The 20,346-nt window shown below is 43.7% G+C and overlaps 3 protein-coding genes across 3 annotated transcripts in view; 2 read left to right on the top strand and 1 right to left on the bottom strand.

Annotated features, from left to right (window-relative positions):
• dock11 (dedicator of cytokinesis 11) overlaps window positions 1–4,943 on the bottom strand; it is a 75,216-nt gene extending 70,273 nt beyond the window's left edge. The window contains exon 1 of the mRNA XM_036547802.1: window positions 4,651–4,943. Within this exon, the coding sequence (XP_036403695.1) occupies window positions 4,651–4,752 (102 nt within the window). The 5' untranslated portion in view covers window positions 4,753–4,943. The remainder of the gene's footprint in view (window positions 1–4,650) is intronic.
• A 2,730-nt stretch (window positions 4,944–7,673) lies between these two features.
• Window positions 7,674–14,303, top strand: LOC118790682 (immunoglobulin superfamily member 3-like). The gene is made up of 4 exons (XM_036547674.1): window positions 7,674–7,695; window positions 11,406–11,759; window positions 13,211–13,561; window positions 14,107–14,303. Exons 1-4 carry the CDS (start codon window positions 7,674–7,676, stop codon window positions 14,301–14,303), a joined length of 924 nt encoding a protein of 307 aa, XP_036403567.1.
• A 2,740-nt stretch (window positions 14,304–17,043) lies between these two features.
• LOC118790681 lies at window positions 17,044–20,346 on the top strand. The gene is made up of 3 exons (XM_036547673.1): window positions 17,044–17,179; window positions 19,413–19,766; window positions 19,982–20,346. The coding sequence occupies exons 1-3, from the start codon at window positions 17,044–17,046 to the stop codon at window positions 20,344–20,346; spliced, it is 855 nt and encodes a 284-aa protein (XP_036403566.1).

The following is a 20,346-nucleotide window of genomic DNA, read 5'->3' as shown; positions in this document are numbered from 1 at the left end:
AGCTGTCCCCCCCTTACCCTCACCCCGGCACGCGAGGCGCGAGGTGTCGCTGACGGGCCACATATGGAGAGGGCGTCGGGGGGTTGCGGGTTTGATCCCTCCGCCGAGTGATATCAAAGGGACAGAATAATTTTTCACACCGCTCGGATCTGAGTCAGCGGGACGTGTGTTTGAGCCGCTAAGTTCCAGATGGCGGGCCTGACCCGAAAGCGCCAGGGAGACGTGACATTCGCAGCTGCTCTGCAACACTCCGCTGTTTATGAATCGAGCTTTGTCTCCACAGCGGCCAGCGTGGCCAGCTGCAGGTACAGCCGGCAGAGTACAGAGCTGGGAGAGGGATTATCCACCATCTGGAAGAGCAATCAGAATGGGGACAGGAGGCCGGGGGGGGGTTAACAAAACATTTCAACAGGGTGCTTGTGGGGGTTAGAGTCCACAGCTAAAGGTTGTGGAGTACATGTAAATTTGGCGCCGTGCCTCCTGAATGTAAGCCTATGGGAACAGTTAGGGAAGCAGGAGGGTTGGGGAACTTGGTTTCAGGCTTTAGGTGCAATCTTGAGAACAAAGGCTTCTCAGCTCTTAAACGACTGCACAGAGCTAGGATTGACGTCTTTGTCTGACCTATTTAAAACTTCAGAGCACACACATACAGCCCCTTCTTTCACAACGGACTTGGTGCGGATTTTTTTAGAGACTACTCGCCCTCTGATAACCCTCTGTATTAGCTGTTTGTGAACACCAGTCCATGTTCTCATGATCACCAGGAGTGTGAGACGTTAGCGAAGGGGCTTCAGCGATAAATACAGCACCACCAAAAGAGGAAGTGTGCTTCTGCACATCATCACTTCCTGTTGAAAGTTTCACAGAGAAGTAGATTATTTCATAACTCTAAATCTGAAATGACATATTCTGCTCGGGGTACAAAACCCCTGTGCAGAGACTGAAATGTGCTTGACCTCACACAAACACCCTGCTCTTTGTGGAGCACATGGTCTTTGCGCTGCACTGTGTGACTGCAACCGGAGCAAAAGTGAAGGCAGTATCGCTTTCTCAAGGTTACAGTAATACAACCCCAGGCTTCCACATGGGGTTCGAACCCACAAGGGAACCCAAAGCACAGCGGCAGAGTAGATCAGCAGAGTGTGCAGTGGAAGGCTGAAATGGGTGATGGGGGGGGCTAGTTTTGGGATAGCCCTAAAAGGAACTCTCTGAGTCCCCCAACTCATAGTGCTCATGCACTTACATTCGCACACATATTTACATGAAAACACACACACACACACACACACACACAGGTACACGCACACCACCTCATGAATGTAGCAAAGAAGACAAACACACATGCACTCACACACAATAATGCAGGAAAGCGCGTGCGCGCACACACGCATGCACGCAAGCACGCACGCACACACGCGCATGCACGCACGCACGCACACGCACACGCATACGCATGCACGCACGCACGCACACGCACACACATGCACGCACACACACACGCACCAGCGCAGCGGAGCAGCTCTCTGACTGCAGCTTGAGGCAGAGCAGAGTGCGCACTTCCTGTTCCGCGCAGCGGGTGGGGCGGGGCGGAACCACAGACACATTTCCACTGCGACACTAATCGTGTTACAGCTCCGCACGGCTCCCAGCCTCCCGGGACCAGGGGGCAAAGATGCCTGCCCCCAGGGCGCCTGGGAGCCACAGACTCTGAGCGGCGACTGGGCTCAGCCTCCTGGAACTACGGCCACTTCTGCTTCCTCCCTCTCTCAGCCACCCTCTCCGAAGCTGCCCTCATCATGTCACACACCCCTCTCTCTGATGCCACCCTTTCCCAGCTACCCCCCTGGCCCTGCATGTAGACACCCTGCACACACATGCCCGGTACGGCGTGAAAGTGGATTAGATGCTTCCTGAGAAGAGCTTGCAGATGTCAGTTTTCCACGGTTCAAATGAGACTCCCGAACACTACGATCCAGCACTCGAGCAGATCCATCCCTACCAAACCCTGACGCACTCCGATCCGCAGTCACGGTGCAAACTCTGTCCATCACTCCACCCAGGCTCCTTCTCACTACCATCCCTCCACTCTAGACTGGCCTCTTCAGATTAACTGGTCTTCCCGGCAGACACCTTCATCCTGAGCACATCAACACGGAGAGATATTCTGCTGAGGCCACTTGACTTTGGTACCTTTCCTCTTGGACCAACTGCAGTGATGCACCTCAGATTCAACCTCGCTAAACTAGTCAAATGGCTCATATTGCACCTTATGTAACTGTAAGGTTTTCGGTTAGGACATCTGTCTGTGTACAGACCAGAATAGCCTGAGCACATGTCATTGCTTCTAACATGATCAGTATTAGGTGATTTCCTCTCTGCTGATTACACAGCACCACTCCCCCTGTTCCAGTGTGTGTTCCAGCCTGTTTGAGCACGTTACGTCTGCTACGACATGTTTCTATTCAGTATGCTCGGTCAGGAGCGCTGTGATGATTCCTTTCATAAGAGTGCTGCCTGAAATCAAATCTAAAAAGACTAATTAGAATGACTGATTGCTTAGCAGCTTTGGTGGCCCTGGACCCCCCCCCCCACTCGGGTGAGGAGGCGGACAGACGGGGGACACAAACAGGCCATTTTGCCAAGCGCGGGGAAGACAGGAAGCATCATAACGTCTCTGCCCTCAGGGGGAATCCCATGAGACTCGCGCGTCTGGAAGGTTGGCGCAGCGACCTCCACAAAAAGCTGCTTGTTCCCCCGTTCCCACGGCGACCGTTCCCGAGGAGAGCGCCTCGGTGAATGCGTGGCCCTGTCTCGTCTCTGTCAGGAAACGACAGCCCTCCCTGGTTCTGCATGCCCACATCTCAGTACCCGGCCGTAAAATTCTGCCAGGGAGAGACTGCTACCGCTCTGCACACCTGGAGCCGACCCCAGGCCAGAGCACAGTGTCCCCCCCACCCAGAGACCCTGGTTGGTCCGGCTGAGTTGCTGCTCTGAGGTTTCAAAGCGCCACCTCAAAACAGCAATATGCATGACGACAGTCTGGCTGAGCATAGGTTTCATCACTTCCTCTCTGGTCTCTGCTGGAGTCCACCCTCTTCTGTGACAAATCAGTGTGAAATCAAGAGAAACCAGGCAGACAGATTCCTCCCTCTGACAGATTAGCTGTACGCTGGTAACTGGGCTCAGATTCAGACACAGACCTGCACTTCACGTTAACCTGTTCAGTGGTACATACTTCAGCAGTCAGTCAATAAACTACATGCCGTTATTGCTTCACCATTCAGGGGAGATAATAATAAAGACAGCATTTCAACCCTGTCTGCATGCATGAAAGCTTAACAGTTTTTAAGAGCTAGCAGTTAACCATCTTAACATTTTCCACCCAATGAGATTATCTCTAGCTATTAAAAAAATCAGCAGAATCTGAAACCCTGAGGTTTGCGAAGAGACTCCCTGTTTGTTTGTCAGCTTCATGTGAAGACAGATGAATGTCAGAGAGCAGCCGGTGTAACCCTGGTATTACCCTGTAATAGATGGTGACATCATGCTCTGCATGGTCTTTCCTTTCCAGGAGGAGGAGTCAGAAAAATAAAAATGGGGGCACTAGGTTTTTTAGGGGCACAGTGGATTCCAAATACTGTATCAGCACAGCATAGTACATTGCGGCCACATGGAACAGGAGTCACCCAAAAACTTGCCCCAAAGCTTACAGTAGGGTGTGGTGACAGGTGCTCTGATCAAACACACCTCCAGGTCAAAGCCGAGATGCTTTATTTGGCCCACATTGCTCTGCCCACCCTGTTGGTCGTCCTCTTTCTGTGACATTAAAAGACCACATACTCCTTAAGAGCGACAAGGGTTACGTAGGTGGTGTCCCTGAGCGCAGGGGAACAATTTGCAAGAACTAACGTTCCCCTGCGATGAGCAGGAAAAACAATCTGAATCTTTTCTGCTTCACAGGAACAGGAACCCCGCGAACACCACATCCAACCCACTACACGGTCAAGTTACGCTTACTATGGGCGACGTAGTCCAATTATTTTATGAGACTAGTAATGTATGCGGCAAAACCGCGTTCGTATTGTTAACTCAATAACCGTACAGCATGGAACACGACCACGGAAAGCTCGGAGAGCTGTCAGAGTCACAGAAGATTACTGAAGCGCATTTATCATTTCCACTACACACAAAAGGCGCTGCGCCGAAGGTCTGGAAAACCATGTGTTCTCCACAGAACAATGTCATAGGGATGTAGCCTGCTAGACGCTCCAGTCCGTGTTGACGGAGAGACACCACAAAAAGAACCGCTACCAACATGCGTCTAAAATTGCAATGCTTCATCCAATTTATGCATTCAGTACAAAAATACCACTCGCTGGCGAAGTACCGGATGACGCACGGGAAATCGAGATGGCTTGCTAGCAGCCTACATACAGCTAACTGAAACCGCTCAAAGCGATGAGCTTTAAGCGATGTTTGCTTAGCGGGCTACGACAGGGAAGCTCAGCCAAGATTTTTAGATACCAAGAATGAAAGTAAAAATGAAACGTTTTAAAAGCCCAGTTTCCCGCTCCTTTCGAGAGACTGGTGGGCGCTGGTGCGTGTTGGTTGCGAGGTCGATGCTAAAGAGCTACAATCAATAGTACTGACCACAATCACTGATGTCCGCACAGCCTCCGACACGCTTTGCCGGAGTTCCGCCGCCGTTCCTGGTTTACTCAACCGTTTGGTAAATTTCCGTACTTCGGACATTTTTCCCCTTTATGAGTACATCAGCTGTTTCCCGGTGAGAGTAAGGACATGCCGCGGTGCTCAGCTGCAGTTGTGACAGATGCGGGGTGGACCAGCGGTGGCGTCGTAAGGCGGGGCTGCTGCGAAGGAGAGAAGCACCCGAAGCAGACCCCAGCATCCGCGCTCCTCTGTCCCAGATGAACTTCTGCTTACCTCACCCGCTGGCGCAGACACGCACGCACCTTCAGCATCTACACCCCTGCCAAATGGCGAATGCAACTCTTACGCCTCGATAACGGGTATCATACATTCACTATTCGAATTTGTCATTTTTTAAAAATATTTCCAGAGATCCAAATTCTAGTTACTTTACATGTATTTTATTCAGGTTGTTTGAAAATATAAATATATATTCGAAACGAGAATCTTACAGGAATATAAAGGAAAAACTCTGGAGGAAAGTCAATTTATAAATTAACTACACGGTTAGAATACAAGCAGTAGTGAAAAGTTGGAGAATCCCGCCCTCTTGTGGAAATTGTTGTAAATTACAGCATTTCATGGAGTTTTGGAAGGCATGCAGAATTCTAACCGCTAACGGTAATTAGCCAACTCGTCACATTTTATTAACAGATACCGTGCGTATTTCGAATATTTGAAAATTAAGTGTACATTTTTAGGAAAACCATTTTTTTCCATGATTGTATGCACTATTACGTTGGAACTTCACAGTGGGACACTATGATATGTTTTAATTATATGAATTGCACTGCTGCAACCTCACATTGTGGGAACAGACAGGAAATTAGTTCCATCAATTGGCCCTTTACACGTTAAAATATATGGTCTGCATCTGTTGATCACTGTCGTGACTGTGATAAGATATATCACAATATGAAATGCTTCTATGTCTCATTTTGTCTATATTTTAGGCAGTAGGCCATTGGCATTATATGTCACCTTTAACAATCTGTGTTAAGGAAGTAACATTTCATTATTTTATTCACAACAGAGTCAATAATAGTCAAACAGAGAAACCTGAGAAGCTGGCTATCTAAAGAAAACCAAGTGATGTGGATAACTACAGAATTCAAAATGGCATGGCTCAGAGGAGAATATGAGCAGTGTCGGGGCAGGGTTTCCTTCCATTGGATTTTATGTTTATATTTATATTATTGACGAACAGGGATAGGGATGCTCCTGGATGCAACAGCATCATTCCGCGCAGGGTTCAAACCCATGACCCACAGTCCCTTTAGGAGCGAGCTTCCGACCCCTTCCACAGGGAGCCCACTCAGCTGTGAAAATGCACTAATAAGCCACACAGATTTTGAAATGAAACATTCCAGGCGTGCATTCTCTGACAGATGTTGTACTCATTGCTGATAGTCACAGAAATGGGAAATGATACCTACTACCACAGTGTGAATCTTGCCCACGTCTTTCCTCTCTCTGCCAGATAGACAATAACCCAGAGACAGTCATCAGAACACTGCCTGCAGATCCTTGTTTGCTGACATCACCGGCCTGGGTGCCAGTCTGCAGCTAGCTTGGGCCTCTCGGGGAATTGAATTAGCACTAGCCTCTCAGGCTGCTGTCATTTACATTTGCTCATTTGGCAGACATTCTTATCCGGAGACCACTTGCAAAATAATTTACAGCAGAACGTGTAATAAGGCCATTTTATTTAGCATGGAGCCTTCATTACCTTTTCCAGCAAATGCATTAGCAAAAGGCTAATGACAGCTGGCAGACTCCCACCCAGGTGAACAGTGGGGGTGGCAGCCCACAGATTGCTAGTTTGATTCCCAGGTGTGGCATAGCTACCCTTGAGCAAGATTCCTAACCAGTCAATATGCAGCCGTATCAATGGGAAGTATGTGCATTGGAAGCTATTTAAATAGCAATGCTATACCTCAATGTTATAACTCTAAATCTAAATCCTCTAAATTTCCTGGGGTCTTTATATTTCAGAAGGTTCTCTATTTTGGGGTAAGTTTGGGGTAAGTACCTTGTCCAGGGGTACAGCAGCAGTGCCCCAGCAGGGAATTGAAACTGGCAAGCTTTTGGTTACAAGCCCTACTCCTCAACACTGTGCTACACTGCCACTTTTACAGCAGGTTGCATCTACAACAGAAACAGAGATGAGAAAGGATCCATATCCCATTCCTCCCGATCTCCCCCCATTAGCTACTGGTAACGACTCATATCCATTCGAAAACACTAGCATTAGCATTAGCTTTCCAGGCGACGAGAGAAACAGCTCCCCCATGTGTTCAGTCCATCATCAGAACCGCCACACCAGTCAGGTCACTCTGCTCTGCACCTGGGTGCCCCCGCTTTCAAAGCCACATGTCCTGGTCATGTCGCTGGCTGTCTTCCATCACAGACTGAAGATCCACCTCAACAGACTGCATCTCAGCTCCCCTAGCCTGGCATGAACTCTCCTTCCACTGTGGAGTAGTCTTGCATTGGACTGGCTGTAGTTTTTCTGTCAGCCAACAGTAAGTGTAAAAAATATCTGTCATACATTGTGCTTATGCATGGGAGCTTGTGAGCACCTTCTATGTCAGCACCATTAGGGTCTGATTCCTGTTTTGTCGTGACCTGCGTTTTTCCCTTTGATGGGACATTATTTATTTTGCATGCTGTCTTTGCAAATGCTACAGTTGTTAGCGCCGGTGGTCGGGACACAAACGCGGACCGCAGGATGTTCCGGTTGCAGGCGAGAAAGGAAAGGGACAGGCAGTTCGTAAATCCAGGGACAGGCAGGGTTCGAAGCACAGAGAAGCAATCCGGGGGCAAATCCAAAATCGGGAGTCAGGGAGAACAGGGTCAGGAATCAGGCAGGTGAGAGGCAGCGATCAGATCCAAAACGGCAGGCAGGAATCGTGGTCAGGAAACAGGCAGGATCGGCAATGTAACAAACAACTCTCGAGTAAATGAAGCGCGGGGACGAGACAGGTGAAACACACTGAAACGAACTAGCAACAAGACAGAGACACGCAGGGAAGATATAGGGCTGGGGTAACGAGGAGATGGGAAGCAGGTGAGCAGGCAGGCAGGTGCAGGCAATGAGGGAATCAGGTGGGCGGGGACCCGGCGGGGAGCAGGGCGGGGCAGGAACACAAGGAAAACAAAAGCACAAGGACAGGGAAAACAAAAACACTGCGGCTTAAGGGGGCGGAGCCCTGACAACAGTGATCTGTGCCACAATCTGTCATGTCTGGCTGTGGCTACAGTGTCTGGTGACACTCTGACATGAAAGGAATATTCTTATTTACTTTTGTAAGCTTGATTGGCTGTCATGGGGTCAGGAGAAAAGAGACGCAAAAAATGAAACAAAGTACAATAGACCATGATCTGAATACTGGGCTTAAGGGGAGTCCTGACACAGGTACTGGGAGAAATGACCTCTGGTTAGCAGTTTCACACAGAGGGTTTATGTGGAGGCCCTCATGTAGTGGCTGTGTCCATGAAAGTGTAATTTACAACATTTCAGCCTCATGTCATACCACAACTCTAGACAACCACAGTCTCTTCACATGTGAAAATAATTAACCACAAGCCCACATAGCCTGACAGAACGGAGGAAGCACTGGCCATCACTAATTTGGTATAGCTCTTCTTCAGTTTGCGAGGTGATGTGGGTGAATGTGTGTACTGTACTCTGAGTGGCAGAGCTGTTTTTATTTTATTTCAGATCCATATGTACAGAGTTATGGAGAACATATGTATTATAACTGTGAGCAACTTGATATGTTTTTAAGTTAAAAGCATTTACTGGACATCATGCTTCTGTGGAAAGACAGAAACAGTGCCCAGCATTGGTGTCCAATAGCTTTTAGCACTGAATTTCCCTATTGTCACCACACGGTGGCAGCAAAGGAAAAAACGCAAAACACTTTTTTCTTTTCTATCTCAAAAACAAAAAAACACTTCATAAAACAATAGGAGGTGTGCTATAGTTCATCATTTATATTTTGCATGTACTGTAGATTTGCCTCACAGGTTTTTAGACAGTAACAATGTTTTTTTTTGTGATTGCCTGTCACATTTTCCTGCTGTAGTAAAATAGAATTTAAATAAATTTAGGATGAAATTAACACTAACAGTTTCTAATTTAATTTATAATTAATAATTTAAAATTAAACTTTAATGAAGACGGGCTCAGACAAAACACTGCAGTCTGACTTACAGCATGCCTTCATGGATGGTACGAAATCACAGGACAACGTACCTAAAATTCACATGAAGAAATTTTTGTTTTATTTTTGTACTATTAATCTGTGACCAGTAGATGGCAGCAGTGTCCAAATATTGATGACAGTGTACACAAAATCTGTACTATTAATCTGTGACCAGTAGATGGCAGCAGTGTCCAAATGTTGATGACAATGCACGCAGTGACAGAGACCGCTGCATACATCAGGGTAAAACTCGATACAGTCCTATTTTCCAGCTGCGCCTTCAGCATATTGCAAAGACTCTCTCCTTTCAGTGCATCACACGCTGTAGACAAGCATGCTGTAATATCTGATGTTACACTGTAGGCCAAAAGTAGGCCCGGCTTAGGGGTGCATTGTACCCCCAGACAGACCTCAGTGCACCCCCAGCTGTCTCCTTGTAACCCGATGTCTACATAGTATTTATGACTTTTTGTGCACCCCCGCGGATTGCAGTTGCACCCCTCTGTATTTTCTCCTGGCGCCAAGCCTGGGCCTTGGGTTATCAAGGGGCCTTGATAACCAGGCCTTGCTGCAGATGTTGATTTTTGATTGGTCATTGAAGTACCACATAGGTCTACTTGTTGATTTTTTATTTGTTCCTTGAAGTACCACACAGGTCTAATTAACGAATATAAAAAAAGATGTTCTGCTGTGACGTATACATGCCATAAGATCACAAGATACAGGCTGCTAAAAACTGTATCCTGTAGACTGTGTGCTGTGTAACTAAGGCAGTACTGTATAAAACACTACACAGGCCACAGGGCTGGAGCTGCTGTTTTGGCCAGTTGTACAGAGTAGGCCTGTTTACACTGTGGGTTTGGGCAGGATGTGCCGGTGTGATTTCTCTGAACTCTGAAGCTTACTGCTTCACACACACAACTTCCTCCATCCATTGACAGCTACCTGGTCATCACTTAAAAATAGCACAGGGCCCCTGCCTGTCTCAGTGTAATGGAACAGGAAACAAAGCACTACGTTTAACATTAGCATTTACACAACATTAACATTTAACATTGATATAAATAAATCAGTTTGCTGTGATGGCCTTTATTGGCACAGATATTCATAGCGTATGCAGAAAATAAAATCCCAGTGTATACTTCACATTTGATATATCTTATAGATGCAGGAAAGATCACAACACATGTGTGTACGCACGCACATATGCAAGCAGTTTAAAGTAGTATGGACACTTATTTAGCAGTCTGGAAAAGGCTGCCCCATTTGGGTTTGGCCTACTTTCATAAGTAAGTCACTGTTACTCTAACGAGTTAGATACTCATGGTTAGTCTGTGGTTGTTTTTTTTTTTTTTTTAACCAGTGAAAAGATGACTTTTGTGAGCTACTGCGTAATCGCAGTACTACTTCCTTGTTTTATTTGAACTGACAAAAAGATTACAGCACAAACAATAATTAACATACATGACCCCATCATAACTGTGATAGTAAGGAAAGTGCTTATGTGAAAAGCAAAACTCAGAACATGTTCTTTTCTGGCTCTTCCTAAATGATGATTGCCTGACAGGACAATAACCAATCAGACACCTTGCATAGGTATAGGTATGGAGTATGACCTTAAGCATGATCCTTTGCAGGCCCACAGTAGATGTATTGGCATGAGAAGGGCTAATAATTATTATAAGAAGAGGTACTGTTTCTCCCGCTCCAACTGAAGAAACAGCAATGTACCCCAGCAGTGATATGGACACAGTGCAAGAGGAGGTATTCCATTATGGGGGTTTCGCTAAAACTGACACCAAGAAGTCCTGTTATTGAACTTTCTGTGGCACTCTTCAGAAACAGGAAGGGGCAGCATACCAACTTCTCAAGTTTAATTGGCTGAAATATTGTCCAGTATGAAGTCACAAGAGAGGCTTCCCCCTGAAGAGATGCACACAAATACAAGGAATAAGTGCAATAAATAATTACATGACAGCATTTTACACAGCATGATAAGAATAATGACAAGGTTTACATTTTTGTTTTTGCTGTGAGTGGTTTCATTAAAGTACTTTTATCCTCAACACTTGACTTCCTGTTCAGACAGCCAATCCAGCTGCATATTATCACCACAAACCCTCCTTCTCTTTACAGTTTGCATCTTATAGAGCAAGTTACATGAGTCCTCAGACAGAGTGCAGACAGCAATGATCATATTCTGTGCTATTCTCGTGCTTTCCAGTGATGTGTGTAAGTGTAATTATAAATAGCTTTTTTACATTTCTTTCAGAAAGAACATTGATTAAATACTGCTTCTTTGTCTGGTAGTTGCACTTGTAAGTTGATCTGAGTAAGAGCATCTGATAAATAATAATGTCGGTCTCTAATTCTGTACAGGGATTTATATTGCAGCGGTTTCATTAACAGGCTTTATTGCTTTTTTTTTTCTTCTGTCAGTTAATTTGAAATTTGTAATTGCTCTATGTTCTGTTATTTTTGCAGACACCACCCTTGCAAAGTTCATAGCTCAGCCGAATCAGGTGGTGGCAGCTCAGCTTGGAGACACCGTCACTCTCCCCTGCTTCTGTCCCGAAGAGGACGTGTCCTCGGTCGCCTGGTTCAAGCAAGCTGTCGGACAGAAGCCTCAGCTCATTGCAACATCACGGAATTATGTTACAGAGGCCATATTCTTCAATGAATTTAAAGACAGCAAACGGCACAGTGGACAGAAAAAACACGGGTTCTTTAACCTGACGGTCTCACAAACACAGCCATCAGATTCTGCAAGGTACTACTGCTCAGCGACGTTCATGAATGAGATCGAGTTTGGAGAAGGAATCCTTTTAATACTGCTGGGTAACTATGAGTCTTATATTTTTGCAGCACAGATAATCCTGCCTCTCTGTTCTGTACTATTCAGTGTAAGTCGTGGGTACATGGCTTTTGACAAAGGTCCTGTGAAGTGGTATAATTCAGCTAGTGATCTGCTGTACTTTATTACATGAATGCATTTCGATGCCGAAAATAAGCTTTAAATGAGTCTTTGTTTAAACATAAACATTGAAGTTACATTTGCATTTACATTTATTCATTTTGCAGATGTTTTTTATCCAAAGCGACTTACAAGTGAGGCGGAGCAAAATACAAGTAAAAGCCAGTCAAGGACTCACAATAATAGAAGTGCTGAATGAAAGTTTCAATAGTCGGCCAGACAAGGTACAAACTAGCTGGTAGAGACACAAGTGCATTAAACTATTAAAATTGTATTTTTTGAAGGAAATTGCTTTAGGTGGTAGTGATTCAGGGGATCAGGTGAGCGCGGAAGAGCTGTCTTCAGATGTTTCTTAAAAATAGTGAGGGACTCGCCAGAAATATCAAAGAATAATAATAAATGCTTTAAAAAAATTAAAGCAGATATTTTGTTCCCTTTTATTCCTATTTAATCAAGAGTTTGAATGAATATGGAATGAACTGTAAATTTAAACATGCAGTTTCTATTGCTTTTATATTATTATGATTCTGGCCAATTGACTTAAGCCAATTGATTCAGGACTGGATCTACTTGGGTTACCAGGAGTTATTTCCAAGAATTTTGTCCTTAATACATGATCTTACTGTGAAATGATCACATTTTGGGATGGTAGACAAACACTAACAGCTGCAACTGTTATAAAATAAAAATACTTGTAACAGGAGCTTTGTATATTTTGAAAATATTTTTGCCTTTTCTTATAATTCTGGTTAATGTCCTAAGACTGTTTTCTCTTTAAAAGATGAGGACACATTTTAGTTTTATCAAGATGAAAAAAATCAAACTTATGTACTGACAACGTGTTTACAAAAAAAAAAAAAAGAATTTCTTAGAGTAAATCAGGAATGCCTGTGTGGCAGTGTAGTAGCAAGGAACAGGGCTTGTGCCCGAAATGTTCCCTGCTGGGGCATAGCCTCGGTAAATATCTTTTCTTTTTAAAAAAAAGAAAAAAAAATGGAGCTCTGGATAAGTGTGCCAGCTAAATGACAGTAATGTAATGTAAAATTAAAAAATAATAAATTATAACTATCCCTGAAAACACTTATTGCTGGTTTACGCCCATTTTTTTTTTATTTGAAGCTTGAAATCTGTTCTGCTGTGATGATAAATGTAATACGACAATAAGTTCAGATATAATAATGATTTATGTAAATGCAAAAAGATGTTCCTTTTCAAATAACAATATTGTTTTGCTATTTCCGGAAATGGAATATTATGAATGAACCATTAATTTTTGTATAAGCTCATATCTGACTGCAACCGACATATTCTTCAGGTTCAGAGCCTAACAGCAGGACAGTAGTGCAGCAGTCCGTGTCTGAGCCGGTGCAGCCAGGAGACTCTGTGACTCTGCAGTGTACAATAGACACTGAGACCTGTGCAGGAGAGCACAGTGTGTACTGGTTCAGACAGGGCTCAGGAGAGTCCTCTCCAGGAGTCATTTACACCCATGGAAACAGCAGTGATCAGTGTGAGAGGAGCTCTGGGGCTGGGTCTTCTACACAGAGCTGTGTCTACAAGCTCCCCAAGAGGAACCTCAGCCTCTCTGATTCTGGGACTTACTACTGTGCTGTGGCCACCTGTGGGGAGATCCTGTTTGGGAACGGGACCAAGCTGAATATTGAGGGTAAGCTCTAATGTAGGGACTGCCATCCCTTGTCAAGTTTGATATGGTGTAGCACACGAGAAAATACAGAAGGACTAATCTTGCTCATAGACAGAGCCTACTTTATTTTATAGTCCACAAAGCTTATGTATTCTTTCTGTTGCATTTTCTCTGTAATCATTTTTCCTTTCTTAATTATCGCTTCATTTCCCGCTGTCAATAACCTTGAGTTCCAGCCATGTTGGTATTGCTTCTTCCTGTTGGCTAAACGGCGAGAACACTACCCTCTGATCCACAGAGTCACGCACAATCCTACAACCACAATGCTTTCTATGGGGTTTGAAATACCATTCAGAAAACGAAAGTGTAATCAGAGATCGCAGACCTTTGGCCTACTTAATGCTCAGCTGATAGACTACTGTTTCATATAAATGAATAGAGGATTCTTTGTTTATAGGGCCCAGATTTTAGGTGCTAAAAAGTGCTGTTCTCTATCAGATAATGTTCACAACTTAAGAATAAAAATGGTCTGAGTATTGTTTTTCCTGTTGCTGTCTTGGTTTCAGGTGAGAAAAACACGCCTCTTCCCCTTCTTCCTCTCTGCCTGGCGATGGCACTGGCTCTCAGCATGGTCACCATTGCTGTGCTTCTCTTCACTCGGAACAGGAGAAAGGACTGTGAGCATTGCCGAGGTGAGAGGTGTTACGCAGTGAGGATGAGGAGAGACTCTGAGAACTGCGCAGTCAGAGGTGTTACGCAGTGAGGAGAGACTCTGAGCACTGCACAGTCAGAGGTGTTACGCAGTGAAGAGAGACTCTGAGCACTGCGCAGTCAGAGGTGTTACGCGGTGTGGAGAGACTCTTAGAACTGCGCAGTCAGAGGTGTTACGCAGTGAGGAGAGACTCTGAGCGCTGCGCAGTCAGAGGTGTTACGCAGTGAGGAGAGGCTCTGAGAACTGTGCAGTCAGAGGTGTTACACAGTGAGGAGAGACTCTGAGCGCTGCGCATGTGAGATGTGTTAGACACTGAAGAATAGGGGAAGGTATCAAATCATACACAACTGAGATGGAATGAAAAAATTTGACCTGGTGTTCAGAAATTAGCTTCCATAAACATAAGACCCATGTGCGGGGACTATTTATCAAGGTCCTGTTACCAAGGCTAACTGATTTAAACTGTGATACATTTCCATTCTTTTTTTTGAAGATGAAAAAACCATATAAGCCAAATTATAAAACATCCATAGTCATAGTCACCAATTTGGTTGTAGATATCAGATGTAATACTTCATTGCTAGTTGTTGCATATAAGACAAGAAAAATGTTTAGAGTGTATACATGATACAAGATACTCTGCAGATCAATTTCCAAAGCACAGTCATTGTGTTATTCACATATTTAGTAATATTTTACATTTAATAAATCTGATTTTCATCTTCAAACAGGTGATGCTTCGCTGAAAAGCCAGTATGACACAACCAATGCTAAAGGGTCTGGTAAACAGGTGTGTAAACAACTTCAAATTAAGTAAAAGAATGGGAATTTGTAATAATAATAATAATAATGATAATAATAATAATAATAATAATACATTGTAGTAGATATTTAGGGCTTAGACATAACAGACAGACTGTAAGACAGCAGCAGCACCATCGTTACCTACACTGTTGAAATGTTCCCATTGTGAAATCGTTCATATTCCATGTGGTGCAGCTGTACCAAAGCGAAGACGTGTTGAACTACGCAGCCCTGAGCTTCACCAAAAAGAGCTCCAAACCCCGCCGGAAGAGGAGAGAAATGACAGATGACACCGTCTACTCCGACGTGAGAAGTCAAGACTGGGCCTGAAGGCCTCTCTCACACTCTTCCTCCAGAATGCAAAAGACATTTTTACTGAATGGATTTAAATGCTGTTTTTTACCGCATGATTGTGGTTCCCCTAGGTTTAATTCTTGGCCCTCAAATATTTATCATTCATTGTGCATCGCATGCCCTTTCCTGTGTACTATACATTACCTACAGTGTGATTAATTTACCCAGCTGGATATTTACTGCATCGGTTTTGCCTGTGAACCTTGCCTAAAGGTTTCACAGCCTTGCCTCAGCCTGGATTGGAACCTACAGCCTTCTGGTGTAAACACAATAACCCCAGCGACTATGCCACACCATGTATTTCCACCATCTGGCTGTCTGGATAATTTATGTTTGTGACACAAAGATTTTTTTTTGTGGGTAAAACACTGATAGTGCTGTATTCAGCAGAACGGACACTATAAGGTCACTGTGTTTTTAATGCAAATATTCAAGTGAAGCCTTATTATACTGGAAGTCTGCTGGTTGATGTAAAAAGCTGGATTGGGTTTAATTTTTCATTCTGAATAAAATAAAATCAAACAAGCATTACAGAGATTATTTTGTATTTATGATTTCTACATTATTAGTCAGCTGCCTTTCAGTTACACCATTTAATGAGATTCACTCAAAGATCAAAGAGATTCTGCCAAAACATTCAATGACTCATTTACAAAAATGCTACGTAGAAGACATGTAGAAGACTGGAATATACAACAATTCCTCAAGTTTTCGAGTGAATGTCTTTGTGCTCTGAGTAAATAGACAGCATACCAAGCTTAAATTTCACCCGTTACACAGTAATGACACTGGACTGAATTATTCATGTGCACTAATACAGGCCCTGCTGTGTGAGCACACACTAAAAGGTTTACTCGGTGCTGCTGTTTTGGTAAAACATTTCATCAGCAAGTTGAAATGCCAAATGTCAACAATAATGTTTTTTTTTTTTACCTTTTCTGTTTATGCAGCCAAATCTGTAAATTTGTAAATATTTTGAGCGTACATATTCCTGGTTGCTCTGTGCATTGTGATAATCAGTGATAATTCATCCAGCAATGATTGCAAGTGGGTAAACCAGTGAATGTGAGATGCACATTACATTACGTTACACTGCAGTAGAGGAAATGACGTTACATTACATTAAGGGAAATTACGTTTCATTCCATTTCAGTATATTACAGGAAATTACATCACATTAAAGGAAATGGAACTATGCTCTATGCTCTTGACAAGCCACTCATTCTGAAAACTCCACCCAGAGTGAGTTTCAGCTGACTGGTGTAATGTGGTCAAATTCACGGTCAAATTAAGCTCTTCTCTGACTGGTTTCAGAAGTGACATGAGAGTAGTTGGGGAGGCATTTTCTTTGTTTTTTTTTTTCTCACACTATGACAGAAAGCTGGCCAGCATGTTCTCTTTCATGTAACATATACAGGGTCAGAAAACTCAGAAAAACCAGAGGTGGGAAGCAGGGACATTCACTGCAGGTATAACAGTGTTGCCTGGGAGTGTACATCACATATAAAAAATGTGATCATCACGTATAAAACAGTGTGCAATACTGGCACTAGCCTGTTGGTAAGACAGAGGAAGGGTTTGGTTCCTCCATATCTACAACAATCATCAGACTACTCCACCCTGCAACCTCAATATGCCCGGAAGCAAGAGTGATCAGTGTGAGAGGAGCTCTGGGGCTGGGTCTCCTACACAGAGCTGTGTCTACAAGCTCCCCAAGAGGAACCTCAGCCTCTCTGATGCTGGGACTTACTACTGTGCTGTGGCCACCTGTGGGGAAATCCTGTCTGGCTGTGTCTCAGGATCAACACAACAATACCAAGCCATATAGTAGAGGACAAGCTATAGTTAAAGGGAACTGAGACAGCAAAAATAACTGTGACGATATAAACCATTGCATGGTTACTGTGCTAAATATCAGGTAGAAAGATACTTACTGTTGTACTAAATATCTGTTAGAAAGGAAAAGCCACAGTGGACTTAAGTGAACCGCCAGACTAGGTACACTGCTGAAGTTTGTGCTCAGAGGTAAGTGGTCTGGCCACCAAATTCACCGCCACACAGGAAACTAAGAGACAGAAATAAGGTGCTTTGGGTGGGGGATTCACAAATAGTTCACGTGTATCTATGACAGACACCAACAATATCAGGAGCTTGCAATAACTGTTCAGGGTGTGAACTTCCTGCAATGTACGTAAATATTGTTTTTTTTTTTTTTTTTTTTAAATCCCGCTCTGCCATCATGTCTTCAACCAAATCAATTTGACCTTCTGATGTGCAAGGTCTGTGACTGGACTGGATGTGGTTCATACAGTACTTTCTTTCTTAAAGCTCTTAGACAATTTCACAGTATTATTTTTGATGACACTTCCATTGAGAATGTTTCCAAATGTCATCATTTATTTAACCCTTTTCTGAAAGCTCATAAAGATACCAAAAAAATTGGAGAGATCAAAGGTGTCTGTTAGAGAAAGATTGAAGAGAGACCAGGAAATCACAGAGACAGCCATTTAGAGTAAATAAATACAACAAATCTGAAGGGGAAACTGGTTCTCCAGATGGTAACTGTACTAAATGCTACTACTACTTTGGTTACTGATTAACCAAAAAGCTTCTTGATTAGCCAAATAAAACACAGAAGCACAAAAGCAAACAAAAATTAAAGACAGTCAACTGCATTTATGTGCTGACTCTCTCAGTCACAAGGACATGCAACAGAACCAACTCCATCCTGAGCTTCACATGCTAATGGTTATACAGTAGTTGGAGGAGAACGAGGAGGATGAGAGCTCTCTTTCAGAGCTCTCACTGTGCCCCATCACTGTGGAAGGAGGCAAACTCAGAAAACAGCAGGATGTTACCAACCACGTCTGACCTAAAACCATGTTGGGCCGCAGACAAACCATGTGTGGGCCACCTGTCGCTTTAAAACCCGCTGGCCTCACTCCCGCCCGTGATGCCACTCAGAGCATGGCATGAACCTGATATACACTTGTAGGCCGGAGACCAACACCTACCGCCTCTTTATGACAAATTCCCAAAGAGGAGTGCACATGCAGAAATGGTGAAATGAGGCTAGGGAAGACATTCCATACAGTGCAATATTAATATTCCTGTTTTTCGAGTTTGAAAACTATAACTTTCTATAAACACCATTGCAATCATAGCTGCAATCAGAGACTTTATTGCAAGTTTGTTGAAGAACATTAACAAGTTTTTTTATTTTGATTTTTGTGGATTTTGTCACTATGTACGTATATGTATGTTACTCCAGGTGCCATGCACCATCTCTGTCTGGATGGATGAGGAATCTCTGGAACGCACCTATAAAGAAGAGTATTGCCCCCTAATGACATAACCAGGACACTGCAAGAGCTGGGTTGGGCAGTGGTAATATTGATGATCCAAAAAAACATGAAGCATGAATAATGACGGTTTTGGAAAAGGCACTACATGTGACCCTGTTGAAAAATAAAATCCCTGATATTATACTAAAAAGGAAATATTGTTATTCTGAAACTCCTTCTTACTTCCTGTATATTCAGCCAATGGTTTGAGACAGTGTCTGTGTGCACGCTTCTTTCTTTCCTCTTGACATTCTCATTTCGTCAGTTGACCCTCATTCTACTCTGATTGTCACAGAGCACACAAGACAAGCCTGAGCGGCAGGAGAAAGATGTGGATGCCCAGGCTCTGCGTAGCCCTTGCAGTTTTCAGTAAAATCTGTAAGTATTGTTCTATAATATTATGGCAGTTAAATTAGAAAAAAGTATTTTTTTTAATTTACAAATTTGGAGGTTCATGCAACGCCTTTTCAGTGCTGCAAGAGTATAAGCGCAGTTATTACAATTACATTTTGCCTGAGTCAGGGCAAAATGGCAAGAGAAAGGATGCTCTCTCTATGTAGTCAAAGGTACCTATGAAGTCTTTAAATATGTAAAATATGAAAGTGTTTCCATACATGGATTTTAATGTATAGCACGTTGTCTTTTTGTCTCCATTCAGATGTGACACAAACTGAAAGAATCGTTCAGCCAGATCTCCTGGTGACGGCTGAGCTGGGAGACGATGTCACTCTGCAGTGCTTCTATCCCAGAGATCAAACCTCTTACTTATCATGGTACAAGCAAACGGTGGGACAGAATCCTGAGCTCATATCATCATCATATAAACACAGTCAGGATGTTCTCTTTTATAATGGGTTTAAAGATAGCCCACGCTTCACAGTTCATGGTGGAGAAGGAAGGAACCATCTGACCATCTCAAATCTGCAACCCTCAGACTCAGCGATGTATTACTGTGGAAGAACACAAGTAAATAAACTGGAATTTGAAAAAGGAATATTTCTAATCCTAAAAGGTAGAGTAATTATACACATAGACATTTTCATATTTCTAAACACATATTGAAATGGAACTGACAATATATGGCAGATCATGATAATTTAAAATCTGTAAAATCCTCCTGTCTACACTGCCAATTAACCAGATGCCAGATTAGGATTGAACACAGCAGCTGTCTTTGCATAATTATGTTATGTTAAGTATATAAACTCTAAACCTAAATTCTTTTAGGTTCAAAGTCAAAAAATAGGACAGTAGTGCAGCAGCCCGTGTCTGAGCCAGTGCAGCCAGGAGACTCTGTGACTCTGCAGTGTACAATAGACACTGAGACCTGTGCAGGAGAACACAGTGTGTACTGGTTCAGACGGGGCTCAGGAGAGTCCTCTCCAGGAGTCATTTACACCCATGGAAACAGCAGTGATCAGTGTGAGAGGAGCTCAGGGGCTGGGTCTCCTACACAGAGCTGTGTCTACAAGCTCCCCAAGAGGAACCTCAGCCCCACTGATTCTGGGACTTACTACTGTGCTGTGGCCACCTGTGGGGAAATCCTGTTTGGGAACGGGACCAAACTGGAATTAGGTAAGCAACACTGTTAA

The sequence above is a fragment of the Megalops cyprinoides genome, chromosome 16, assembly GCF_013368585.1.
Source record: "Megalops cyprinoides isolate fMegCyp1 chromosome 16, fMegCyp1.pri, whole genome shotgun sequence".
Classification (NCBI taxonomy): Eukaryota; Metazoa; Chordata; class Actinopteri; order Elopiformes; family Megalopidae; genus Megalops; species Megalops cyprinoides.
The sequence above is the reverse complement of the archived record's forward strand: the minus strand, read 5'-3'. Positions and strand labels throughout refer to the sequence as shown.

What these genes read in the sequence shown, in the direction of transcription:
- LOC118790681 (XM_036547673.1), top strand. Translation starts at nt 17,044, where the DNA reads ATGCCCGGAAGCAAGAGTGATCAGTGTGAGAGGAGCTCTGGGGCTGGG. An exon ending in CTACTGTGCTGTGGCCACCT is followed by an intron (nt 17,180 to 19,412) that starts GTGGGGAAATCC and finishes GTCTCCATTCAG; the next exon opens with ATGTGACACAAACTGAAAGA. An exon ending in AATATTTCTAATCCTAAAAG is followed by an intron (nt 19,767 to 19,981) that starts GTAGAGTAATTA and finishes AAATTCTTTTAG; the next exon opens with GTTCAAAGTCAAAAAATAGG.
- LOC118790682 (XM_036547674.1), top strand. Translation starts at nt 7,674, where the DNA reads ATGAAGCGCGGGGACGAGACAG. An exon ending in GAAGCGCGGGGACGAGACAG is followed by an intron (nt 7,696 to 11,405) that starts GTGAAACACACT and finishes TTATTTTTGCAG; the next exon opens with ACACCACCCTTGCAAAGTTC. An exon ending in GACCAAGCTGAATATTGAGG is followed by an intron (nt 13,562 to 14,106) that starts GTAAGCTCTAAT and finishes TCTTGGTTTCAG; the next exon opens with GTGAGAAAAACACGCCTCTT.